General features: G+C 40.3%; 1 protein-coding gene across 1 annotated transcript in view; it reads left to right on the top strand.

Moving 5' to 3' along the window:
• The window catches only part of grip2b (glutamate receptor interacting protein 2b), a gene marked incomplete at both ends in the record, with an annotated part of 193282 nt that overhangs the window by 123009 nt on the left and 57998 nt on the right, over nucleotides 1-12275 (top strand). Inside the window, 3 exons of the mRNA XM_079242856.1 lie at nucleotides 4601-4678; nucleotides 11614-11749; nucleotides 11837-11982. Coding sequence (XP_079098982.1) covers nucleotides 4601-4678; nucleotides 11614-11749; nucleotides 11837-11982 — 360 coding nt within the window. The remainder of the gene's footprint in view (nucleotides 1-4600; nucleotides 4679-11613; nucleotides 11750-11836; nucleotides 11983-12275) is intronic.

Below are 12275 nucleotides of genomic sequence, written 5' to 3' on the forward strand. Positions count from 1 at the left end.
GGGAGGTTTTTGTGATTTTTTTTTTTCTCTATTTCTGAATATATCTCAGTCTAACTTCGATTCCAGTAAAATTTTCAGAGTGATGTAGAAAGAGTAGTGGACACAGGAAATTTAATGGAAAATATGGTTTGTAATATCAGTGAATATGAGCTGCTTGGCCAAGGTCTGCACTCTCCAAGTGCTTTTCCTGTTGCAAACGGTTCTTTAATATTTATACAACAATCATCAAATAAAATACAGTAGTTTAAAAATACATATGTTTAACCGTACTGTATGGTTTTACTACGCTAACTACTGTTTGCTCAATAACTCCCACTGTAAAGGGTGTGTTTAACTGGTGAAACAGTGTCTGAAACAAAATGTCACAATATACGTGCAACACATAGGCTAACTACATTAGCCTCTACACGGAACTGTGTCGTTGCCAGGTAAACAACTGGAAAACAAAGATAAACAAAACAGAATATTAAAAGCACGTACCCATGAATAATAATAGACAACACATGTGCATTCTGTGTGAAATAAACATGTTCTTATGTCTGCAGCATCACTCACCGGCTCAGCTTCATCAGCAAACAGCACTAACTGTGCACTGTGCACAATGAGGATTCAGTTTGCAATAAACGCAGACAGACTTGCATCATGCGCTAGTTTATTGCTATTAATTATTATTAAATTATACTCCATACACCTACTCCATTTTCTCTTCCATTGTTTCTGTACCGAGGAGGTTGTAGGTAAAGTTTGTTTATTTGACCATGATCAAAAATGAGAAAGACTTAATGAATACTTGTTCACAGATTTGAGGGTAGAGGTTTGAAGTTTAAACTTTTTGACTGCTGCAGTTTTAGTGAACGATGACTAGTTTTTTGCTTTGGACCTTCCGTTACCCTGAGAAAAATAATTTTTCTGTTTGATGATGTGTTGTTTTTTTGTTTTCTTTTTACTTTTACCCAGATTTAGGGTGAAAACTATTCTAAAACATGCAATAATTCCAATGTATTCATACATTAATTTTGTTGCATTTCCTGCAGCATATGTCACGGTGACGCATGCAGCTCAACTGTCCAATGTGCAGCTGATGCTTTCGCCAATGTGATTGGAAGTGTGGACCTCAAATATTTTATACTTAGATAATCATTTTTTTTCTTTCTTTATTTTTTTCCTGTGGCGTTATGCAATTGTTCTATTTGCAATGCCTGTTCTTAGATTAGACATTTATACCATGGCACCAGTTATGAAAAGGTGCAGAACATTTATCTTTACTCATAAGTCTTGCAGTCTGTCTGATGATGGCATCTTTATGAGCTTTTGGCTAACCGGCTGTAGCAGACTGCTGAATTGGAAGCAGTCAGGTGATGCTGAATACCTGTTACTGTTTCATCTGTAAATAACGGTGGAAAAAAAAAAGAAATTTCAAAAGCAAACTAAAAATTGGTAATACTTAGGAATTGCAATTTAAACTGAATCGGCACATGTAATGTTAAAAATCAAATCAAGAGAAAGCAAATTGTCTCAACCCTACTAGTAGGTGAATCAGGAAATTTGTTGTCCACAAATTGCCTCATGTCTGTTAGCTGCTACTCACTTTTCTATTTAAATTAAAAATGCCTCCATATACTGCATCTTGGGTTATTCACTGGCATAACTCTCCGATTAGGATGGTTTCATTCATTCTTAGCAACAATGTAGTGAACGCAGCAGTAACCTAACTGCATTTTTCAGACTTGTAGCAAAGTGCACGCAAAAGGGATCAAAACAGACACTGCTTCAGTTTGATTAATCTATCTACAAAGCAAATTGTCTGAAATGTCTACTGATTGTAATATCTAATTCATTTATGTATTTAGATCTATAAGGACACTAATGTTCAAAGTTCCCTACATTTTAACAGATGCTAGAACTTTGAAGATGAAGCAACAGTCTTAATAAATAGTATTACAATCTGTATTAACTGCTACACCACCCCTTTCCCCACCCCTAACAGTCCTTGACTGATTAAATAATTGTCTCTTTGATGGGCTTGGGACTGATTGAAGATTTCAATTTCTGTCCTGTGGACTGAAGTCAGCAGTTTAGTACAGTTTTATATCTGCAGCTGTTTTAGTAGATGTCTAATGATACCATATAAAATATTAAAAACCTTCCACATATCTGCCAGAAACATTAAAATAGGACACCTGCACGTACTTTAAATGGCCTGTCAGGAAGCTTCCTTCATGAACTCATCTTTAAATATTTCCCTTGATTTTAGCCGGTGAAACTCAGTGGGTCCCTGTTTTGTCAATAGAAAATGGGTACATTTACACTTGTATTAAGTGGATTAAATACGAGGGATGAAAAAACACTTCTAAAAGATTGCATTTGTATCGTATTTTGCTGCTATTTTCAAAGACAGAATGACCAACAGATAAGCGTTTCTGAAGTGAGGAAAAAAAAAAAAACATGTTTGATGGCTTTGATTAGTGGTTGTAACGCAAAAACTTTCAATCCCTTTTGTGTGACATTGATCGCTTTATATTAATCAGATAATATGAGAAAAATCGATGACATACAATTCTACAAACAACTGCTGTAGTGCCGTCAGAAAACGCTGTGATAAAAGTAAACTGGACAAACCATCCTGAGTTTTTACCCATCTAACTGGTTAATTAGATAGTTAATTTGAGCTCACAGGATAAACTGATTAATGCAGCTGTCATGTCATAATCCAGGAAAATGTACTGAATGTGGATCAGCTCCAAGTGCTCCCTGACTACATCAATTATATAATAGTAATTTTATCGCTTGTACAAATTATCACCTTTTATTTATCTCTGAGTTGTGATTCATCTTAAGAGTACCATGGGTTCTTTGAAATTACTGGCCTTCTTTTTCTCATCCTTTGTATATTGTCTTCGTGTGTGTGTGTTAGTGTGTGTATGTGTGCGTGTTTGTTTATGATGGTGATAAACCAGTCGAGTCTGCTGAAAGTTGTTATGCAATCCTACTTTACAGGAAACTATAACTAGACGTATATACATTCCTCAGCAAAAGAAATAGTCTAACAAGGAGACTTTGGTGCACTTAAAGACAAAAAAAAAAACTTTCAAAGAAAAAACATGTAGAGGATTCTTCCCCCGGAGACAGAGAACATAGCACCAGAATAATACCTGGACACTGGTGTCAGTCAGTCTACAAAGGTTTTTCATAAAAAGGGGGTGACTCTTAGGTTTCTTTGTTGTTTTTCTTCTTTTCTTTTGGTCTTATTTTGTCAATCAGACTATTTGAACAAATCCAAGCATGTCGTCTTTAGTCACTGTTATTGACTGAGTTTTCAGGATTTGAGGCGAGTATAACAAAGGTTATTATAGTTGGTTTGGGAAAGGTGATTGGTGTAAATGTGTACCATTCACACATACAATGCAACTCACTGAGCTCTCTTTACACAAAAAGATGGGTCGATGATAACAAAAGAAAAATAGTTACTCGTTTGGAGCTTTTAGGCTTCCTTTGTCACAGAAATTCTTTAATTCTCATTCAGGGCTTTGCATAAACTTTAGTACCTTTTAGAGCCTGGTTAAGTTGTCTGATGGATGAAACCATGGCTTGTAACTCTTGAATAGACAGAAAGGTTTAGTTTGCACACATATAGAGAGATGCGGCAATTCAAAAGTCACCAACGACCTGCCACTGACAACACCAGCACATATCCATGATTCAACTGCTGTCCACAGACCTCAACAGTCTGTTGCAGCTGTGAAACACCAACCACACCGTTTAGTCATTAAGGATTGGCATATGCTGTTGTTGTCAGGATGTCATGTGCCCTGCAAATTTTCTGCATAAGAGCTGGTGTAAACAAACCAACTGCTAGCACTAATTTTAAATGCTAAAATGCTTAAATGCTTTGGAAATTTTCCAATATTGATCTTTGTTTTATCCCACTTTTGGAGTATTCTGCTTTTTTGGAAGGATGCTGAGGCTTCCTGTGTGTACTGAATCTTTTTCTGGTCCACTTCTTCAAGCTTCCTGCAGGTTACAGCTATTTCGCAGACATAAAACACTAAACGCTGCGCTGTTGCTTGGCAACCTTAGGTTGTTCATATACGATTGTTTAGGGAACAAGACTTTGCAAGGAGCTACACAGTGCGTGGAAGTTATTCCTCCCCATAACTCTTGTTTTCGAAGGAGACAAGCATGACAAAGACTTTAACAGGGAAAACAGATGGTAGATATGGAAGGTTTCTTCTATCTCATTTTAAAATGACAACATTTCCAACTATTTTTACAGAAAGTTTAAAACTTATTTTGCCCTTAAATAACAAAAATATAAATAAATAAATAAAAACAAAAACAAAAAGAAAGAAAAAATAATGGAAAACAAATGCATGGAGGTCATTTGGTGTCAGCTGCCATTCCAAAAACAGTTTCCAGTGAAATCAAAGTTCTAGTCTCCAAAGCTAAATCAGGATTTGTCAGTAACATGACATGGTGAATGGTTCGCTCCTAAATAACACTGTCAATAAGAGGATTACTCCTTAGTAACATTCAATATTAATATACAGTCATAATGAGGAAAGCGACACCCTGTTAATAACATTCTTCTTCTTCCTTCTAGATGATGGGCCATACGGAAAAACTAAGGATATCTCTGGACCAGAGCACACCATGACATTGAGAAGACACAGTATACCAGGTATGTGGGACTTTTATGATTGGAAAAAATATTCCAAGACAAGAAAGAGAAGTGTGTTACGTATCTCCACAGCTGGAAGTGACATTGTGTCTAGGTTAGAAATGCATATTAGAAGATCTGACCTCTGTTCTCATACTGTTAAAATATATGAATGATATACAGTAAATTCTGGATGTCAAGAAAGTTTTTGCAAGTGAACTTAGACGAGACCTCTTGTTGTAGAAAATACTTGAAGAACTAAGGAGCGTTGTCAGTTTTTTTAGACACTGACTTTAGTTTTGATGATCCATTTTAAATCCCATTACAAAACCATATTGTTGTGCCTTTCTTGATCCTTTTCACTTCAACTCCTTTTTTAACACGATGCCTTCACTATCAAATAAAGGGACAGTCTTGAAAAACACAGTGAGGAAAACTTCTGTAGTTTTGGATGAATCTCACTCTATCCCTGCATTTGTTGAAACTTTGCTTTTATGCAAATGTTACAAGCACAAGACCAATGAATGAGTGACTTTGTGCAGATGTGTTGGCTGTGTTTGTGTGTGTGTGTGTGTGTGTGTGTGTGTGCATATATTTGTGTGTGCTAACATCCCCACTGCTTTTAACAGTGGTGTGAAGCACTTCACTGATCCTGAGTGTTGTCTGAGGGATATATCTAATCTATCATGTCAAAGCCTTGTGTGTGTGTGTGTATGTGCATAGTAAGGATACAAATATCCATATGCCTATCGGCTCATAGATTCTAAGTTGATTTAATACATCAGGGCCATCATTTTTATTTTACCCACCAAAATTCTTCTGACTTTTTAAACCAAAACTGTTAAATATATTTGCCTGAAAAGATGGGTTCCTGTTAAAGATTCTGTCAACAAATAAGAGATGAGACACCTCTATTATGGAAACAACTGTTTAGGACCTGACCTATAAAAAATGTAAAAAAAAAAAAAAAAAAAGCCTAATTTTTTATATGAGGTCTTTATTTGTCCCTTTAACAAAATGTAAGAAAGAAATAAAGAAAAGAAAAAAAATATTTCTTTTCAGGGACATTTATTGTACTGTTTGTTACCTAGTGATATGTCAAAGTTTTGCAATGTAATCCTCTGATTTCTGAGATCTGATATGGGGCAGAAGACAAGTATCAGATTGTGTTCAACAGGATTTTTTCACTTTTTTTTTAACGTAAAGTGATGCAATGTGTTTCAGAAACTGTATGTATCAAACAGGTCACGCTGGGATCTATGGGTTAAATCATGACCTTTTAGTGCCATTGAGCTGTTTGGGTTGAGTCAGTGCAGATTCACAATTATCACCTGTTTATGAGTAATGGGAAGTTAATCTTCCCTCAAAGAGTTGGCTTCTATTTTAGTCTAATTCACCAATGTTGTGTGGTTTGTTCATTAGTAAGCAACTTTTTCTTTTTTTAATCAAAAGATCCTTATTTTATGTTGGGTTTTTATCAATGATAATCCTTTATATTTTCATAAACAAGCAAATCAAGTAAAACTATTAAATATATAATATAAAAATTTGAAATATTATCAGTATGAATTATAATAATAAATAAGCTAATTTCTCCATATATTCCAGAGACCCTTGTTATTTAAATCTGGCTTCCAGCTCTCTTTGTGTACCAGGTCTGTACTTCTATACTCCCTGTCTTCTGAGACCTTTCCCTCCTTACACAGTGGTTTGACCCAATTCTTTCCTCATATGTAATTGACCGCATAGTGTGATCATCAAAATAAAAACATGCCCATTCTAAATATATGGCTTTCTTGAACAGGAATCCCATCTTCTACCACACTACAAAGAATCATCTTTTAAAGCTGTCTCGTTAATGAACGACCCATCAATACTGTTCATATCCAGTGTTTGTTGTTTGGCTTAGTTTTATGGTTTTTTGAGTTTCTTTTCAATATTGGACAATTATAAGCAAAGTACACATTTCTTATCCCAAATTTAAATTGCTTGATTACAAAGGGTTTGTATTCAGTTACACCATTTTAGATGGATTTGATCATGAATAAATTATTTAGCAACTTGTCATAATACTAAATAAGTAAAATAGATTAAAGAACTTTATGATTAGGAGTCAAATGTTTTCTTAAGTTAAAGAAAATAAATACAAAAAACAACAACAACAAAAGACAATTCCAACTACTCTTTCTTTATCTAATAAAAAAAAAAAAAAAACACTGAAACAAAATATAATTTAGCCAAGCTGGATTGTGTACAAGGGAAGTCTAATTTCAAATGGTGCACAAGCATGTAAATGTATTTTCCACATTTTGTTTACCTCATATTTATCATTTTCCTGGCAGTTATCTAGAAAGAAATCCTGACTTAAAACCTTGCCTAGTACTGGACAATATTTTTTTTTTCCTTTGCTTTGTCACTGTTTCCACAGTTCACTCAAAACATGCGGCTGTTCAGTGTAATGCTGTCACATAGGACTTTAGGTTATTTACATAAATTTGGTTCTCTGAGTAATATGAGTCAGATGTCTCACTATGAAATGCACGCCTCTGTGCAGCTCTTATAAGTATTAATCTCATTACATCAATTTTGATTTTGATTTGGTTGCTCCCGTATTGCGAGACAAGCTTATCCAGCTTCCACCAACCTACAGGAAAGAGTCCTCAGGGCAGCAAAACTCTGCATGCTACGCACAGAGCAGAGATGTTCAACATAAAGGAACGGACAATGGGTAACCAGGTCAGTGGGGGAACAGGAGCCCACCACCACCTCACGCACAAAGGCCAGGTTGGGTCTCAAAATCAACCTCACATCGCCCGGGAAAAAGTGAGAACATGAAGGGTGCACCGAAAGGGCATGAATGTCGCTAACCCATTTAGCTAAGGCTAAAGTCAACAACAACACTGTCTTGAGAGACACGTGTTTCAAATCTGCTCCTTCCAGTGGCTCAAAAGGGGGGGCCTTTCAGCCCCTCCAAAAACACAGTCAAATCCCATGGCAGAACCATTGACCTGGACACAGGAAGAAACCTGCATGCTCCTTTCATAAAATGGCAGACCAGTAGATGCTTCCCAAACCCCACGTGGCAAGCAGGATTAGCTGTCAAGTACACCTTAACCATGGAGAAGGCTTACCAATTGTCAATCAGATTATGTAAGAGTGACACAATCACTGCTACCACTGAAAAGGAATGTGACTATACTTGTGAGACCATTTCTGGAACACTTACATTCACACAATGACCTAGTGCAGGGGGCCCATGCACTTTGAATAGTGGAAATCACCCACTGTGGGAGCCCCACAGTTGACAAGTTGCACCACTCCGGGGCCAAGCCCACAGCAGCAGGTATTCCAGGTGCTGGTGAAAGATTGACCCTTCCTCCTGCAGCAGCAGGTTCCTGCGCAGCAGAAGCTGCCAGGATTGCATGCACAGCAACTGATATGTTTCCACCAGCCAATGCATTGCAGGCCAATGCATAGGTTGTGACCATGCTCTCTCACTCTTGACAGAGTGGGAGGTAATGCGTAAAGAAGACCGGATGGCCGGGCTTGCGCTAACGCTTCAATGCCTGAGGGAACATCTAAGCTGCACAGAGAGTAAAACATTGCACACTGTAAGCAAATAGATCCTGGCCCAACCATAACAGCCCATAACCCTCCTTAGAGGTTGATGTACACCACCGTCATCATGTTGTCCATCCTGACCAGTACATGATGTTCCACAAGGGATGGGAGAAAATGTTTCAGGGAGAGAAACACTGTCAAAAGCTCCAGAAAATGTATGTGAGACTTTGGGAGTTCCGCACCCCACAGGCCCCTCATCGGCTGCCCCACATAAATTCCACCCCAGCCTGTCAGGCTTGCATCCATAGTAATCACCTTCCTGGACAAAACTGGACCCAAATTCACTCCCTGGGCCAGGAAGGATGGAACTCTCCAACGTTACAGAGTCCTGATGCACACTGTAGGGACCAGCACTCTCCATGCACCATGGCACATGGGCCATGGCACGCCATGGCCCACACAAGGCCACCCATACTTAAAAATCTATCATGTGTAGGCGGTCAAGCTGGACTACAAGAATGGCAGATGCCATCAGTCCAAGTAATTGAAGACACAATCTGAACTGAAAGAACTTTGCCAAGACAAAAAAGCACGAGGCTGTCCTGGAAACTCTCACTCACTTGCTGTGAAAGTCACAGAGTCGATGGATAACCGTAAGAAGATTATACTCTGCGCCGATGACAGGATGCTCTTTTCTGTGTTTATCCTTAAACCCAAATCACACAGGTACCACACAAGAACCTTTTTGTGCACCCTGGCTTTCTGCTCCAATTGTGCCAAAAGCAGCCAATCATCCAGATAAATGGCCAGGCAGATGCTCTGCCACCTGAGTGAGGCTATTGTTGCTTCTGTGCACTGCACGAATACACGTGGGTTCAGAGAAAGACCATAAGGGAGCACCTGGTACTCGTAACAGATCCCTTAGAAAGCAAATCTCAGAAACTTTCTGTTCGAAGGCTAGATTGTGATGTGGAAATTTGCGTCTGTCAGGTTGATAGAGAGGAGACATCTGACCCTCCGCTGTCAGATGTCCATTCTTCTGGCCTTGTTCTGCATGGCAGCAAGCAGGTGGGGGCATGGGAAACCCCTAAATGCACACTCAGGAGCCCAACAGGTGAAGCTGAGGAACAGGGAACTGCCAGTTGCACCGGTGAAGAGAGCTTCTTCTTTCTGGTCTGGAAACCGGCAGCCTGTGCTGACACAGCAGCAACCGTGGCCAAGACCAGCTGGCCTGACCGGGCAAAGTTGATGAAATGGGCTGGGGTTTTGGCTGTTTAGGTATTTTAAACTGCAAAAAATGGGAGGCAGCAGGTGTAAGAGTTTTGTGCTGCACAGGTGGGGAGGGAACGGGAGGTTTTCAGGGGAGGCAGAGCCGGAGAGCCTTGTCTACCTTATTTTTGTCTTCACAATGTTGCTGCATTGAGGCCAACGCAGAACCAAATATTCTCTCTGGAAAAATAGGCATGTTAAGGACACTGTCCTTTTCCCTGTCTGACAGGTTGGAGAGATTGAGCCACTGTGCCCTTTCTTGCAGCACCATGGTTCCCAGTGCTCTCCCCATGGCCTAAATTGTGCAGCGTTGAACTTGATGGAGACATAAGATAGTGAGGACCAATATCACTTCACGCGTTGCTGGGTCCTGAGTGTGCCCAAAATCCTCACACAACTTGATAAGCTCTGAGCTGGGAGAGGACATTAAGCACTCTGGCCTACAGCTCAGCTGCCTTGTAGGTCATCTCAATCAGGACTGACAGGAAAAGGTCCATTTTGAATGGCAGGCTCAAGCTCCTGGAAGACACTGCTGACAGCCGGGGGTGAAAGTGAGCTGCTACGAGTGGTTCCATTGGAGGCATCTGGAGCAGGCCCAGGCTCTCCATTGCCTTGCAGTCGAGGGATGAGGCCCCGGGAATCTGGCTCCTGCTGCTGTACGGGTGATCTCTACATAAGCAAGTCACCTTGTCCAGCAGCTCCGGGAAGATGGGGGGATATTATTTCGCTGCACTCTTGGTCTCAGCAATGACTGGCGGCCAGGCGATGGGCAGATGGGCAGCAGTGTGTTTGCACACGTCAAGGATGTCCGAGCTGGGGAGGGGAGAAGCTGGTGTGCTACTCTCGCCTCCATCCTGAGTCGTGGCTGGGGCCGCGGTCTGTGCAGTCTAAGCCAACATACTAAAGATGTCATCCTCCTCTTCGTCCTCTGATATGAGGAGACTCAAGGCGACATCTTCATACTCCAGGTCCAGAAAGTCTTCTTCTTGTGGGGAGTCCATGACCAGGTTGAGCTGGGAACCCCAGCTGACGCTGGCCTCCGGTACCACCACGCTCTTCCCACCTTTTTCGAAAGCAACGTCAGTGGAAGGGAGATAGGGATCATGTTCAGACAGGTTAACTTGGTGAACTAGCCATCAGCAGAGACTTTTTACTATTAGCACTGCACAGTGTTGACACGAGCCCAGGACATCTATTGCTAGTCGGACATGTTCCAGCTCTAGGCAGCATAAACAGACCTGGTGTGGGACTCTGCTAGATATCTTATCCCGCAGTGGCAGAAACAGGCCCCAGAGTCTCTGTCTCCTCTGGTATAAGGGTTTTTTGCCTCTATTCCGAGTAGGCTGGTGAGTGGGTAGTGAATTGAGGCAGTTAACAGGAGTGCTAACCATGGGGAGCCCAGGGATTAGCTGGTGTGCTAATGCTCGATGGCCGGAAAAAAAAAAAAAAATCATCATGGTGAGGCTAAAAAGCTAGTATAGACTTAACCATGGTGGTGCAAGGAAGCACTAGAAGAGGTCTGGTATGACTGACAAAGCATAAATAGTCTAAAGGCTGGGTAGTGCCTGGTGAATGAAGCTAAGAAAGGTCAGTAAGCTAGCTAGCCTAGATACAAGATATGCTCAGAGTGAGAAAAGTTGTATAAATGAGGCAGTGCTGTCCACATGAGCTAGATGGCACTACCTGATGCAGACGGACACATTCCAACAACCTCGTGACACATCGAGCAAAATATTGTAAAAGAACACATTTCCATCCCTGCCAGCAAGTTGTACTGTGAAATTACCTACTAGGAAATTAAAAAGAAATTACTTCCGATTAATTTGGCTTATCTTTCTCTCTGAAAGTCAAATTTACATTTGAGTAATTTCTGATAGGAGCTAACACAAGATTGTAGTCCTGCTCAAGGACACATGCAGTTGCAGCAAACCTCTTTTGATTTGATCATTTTTGGATCTAAGTGTTAGATTTACTCCAGAAATGAGAATGAACCAATCAGTCATTAACAACTCTTTAATATATTGTGTGTGTTTAGGTTCACATCTGTTCATGTCCTTTGTGTGTGTGTGTGTGTGTGTGTGTGTGTGTGTGTGTGTGTATGTCTTTGTGTTTGTGTTTTGGGTTAGAAGCTCTGCGGGGGGTGACCATGGTGGAATTGGTGAAGAAAGAAGGCAGCACACTTGGACTCACCATCTCAGGGGGCACTGACAAAGATGGGAAGCCACGGGTATCAAACCTGCGGCCTGGGGGGCTGGCAGCCAGGTGGGTGCACCTCAAGCATCATTGTAGGACAGGAAGACAATGACTTTTAGTGATGCATTGACATTTTTTATTATTTTTTTTATTCAGGAGCGACCAGCTCAATGTGGGGGACTACATCAAGTCAGTAAATGGCATCAATCTGACCAAACTGCGGCATGAAGAAATTATTAGTTTATTGAAGAATGTAGGAGAACGAGTTCTACTGGAGGTGGAGTATGAGCTGCCTCCTACAGGTACATGACAGTTCACCTTAATATATTATAGCTTCTCCTGCATGCTTGTCTGTTACAGCTCCAGTACAATCACAAATGTATTCATTTTGCCAAAGGGACTTCTTTCTTCTGGCCATTTCCCCTATTTTTTTTTTTTTTTTCATTTTATGTAAAATTTCTGCAAGATGTCAGCTCTGGGTTCATTAAGGAAAAATACCTCCACACACTTCCTCTGCATGTTACTACATATAGCTGATATTACATTTCACTCCAGCTCTGAAAACTGTTTCTGGGTATAAATCATGATACACACA

The sequence above is a fragment of the Telmatherina bonti genome, assembly GCF_933228915.1.
Source record: "Telmatherina bonti genome assembly, chromosome: 6".
Taxonomy (NCBI): Eukaryota; Metazoa; Chordata; class Actinopteri; order Atheriniformes; family Telmatherinidae; genus Telmatherina; species Telmatherina bonti.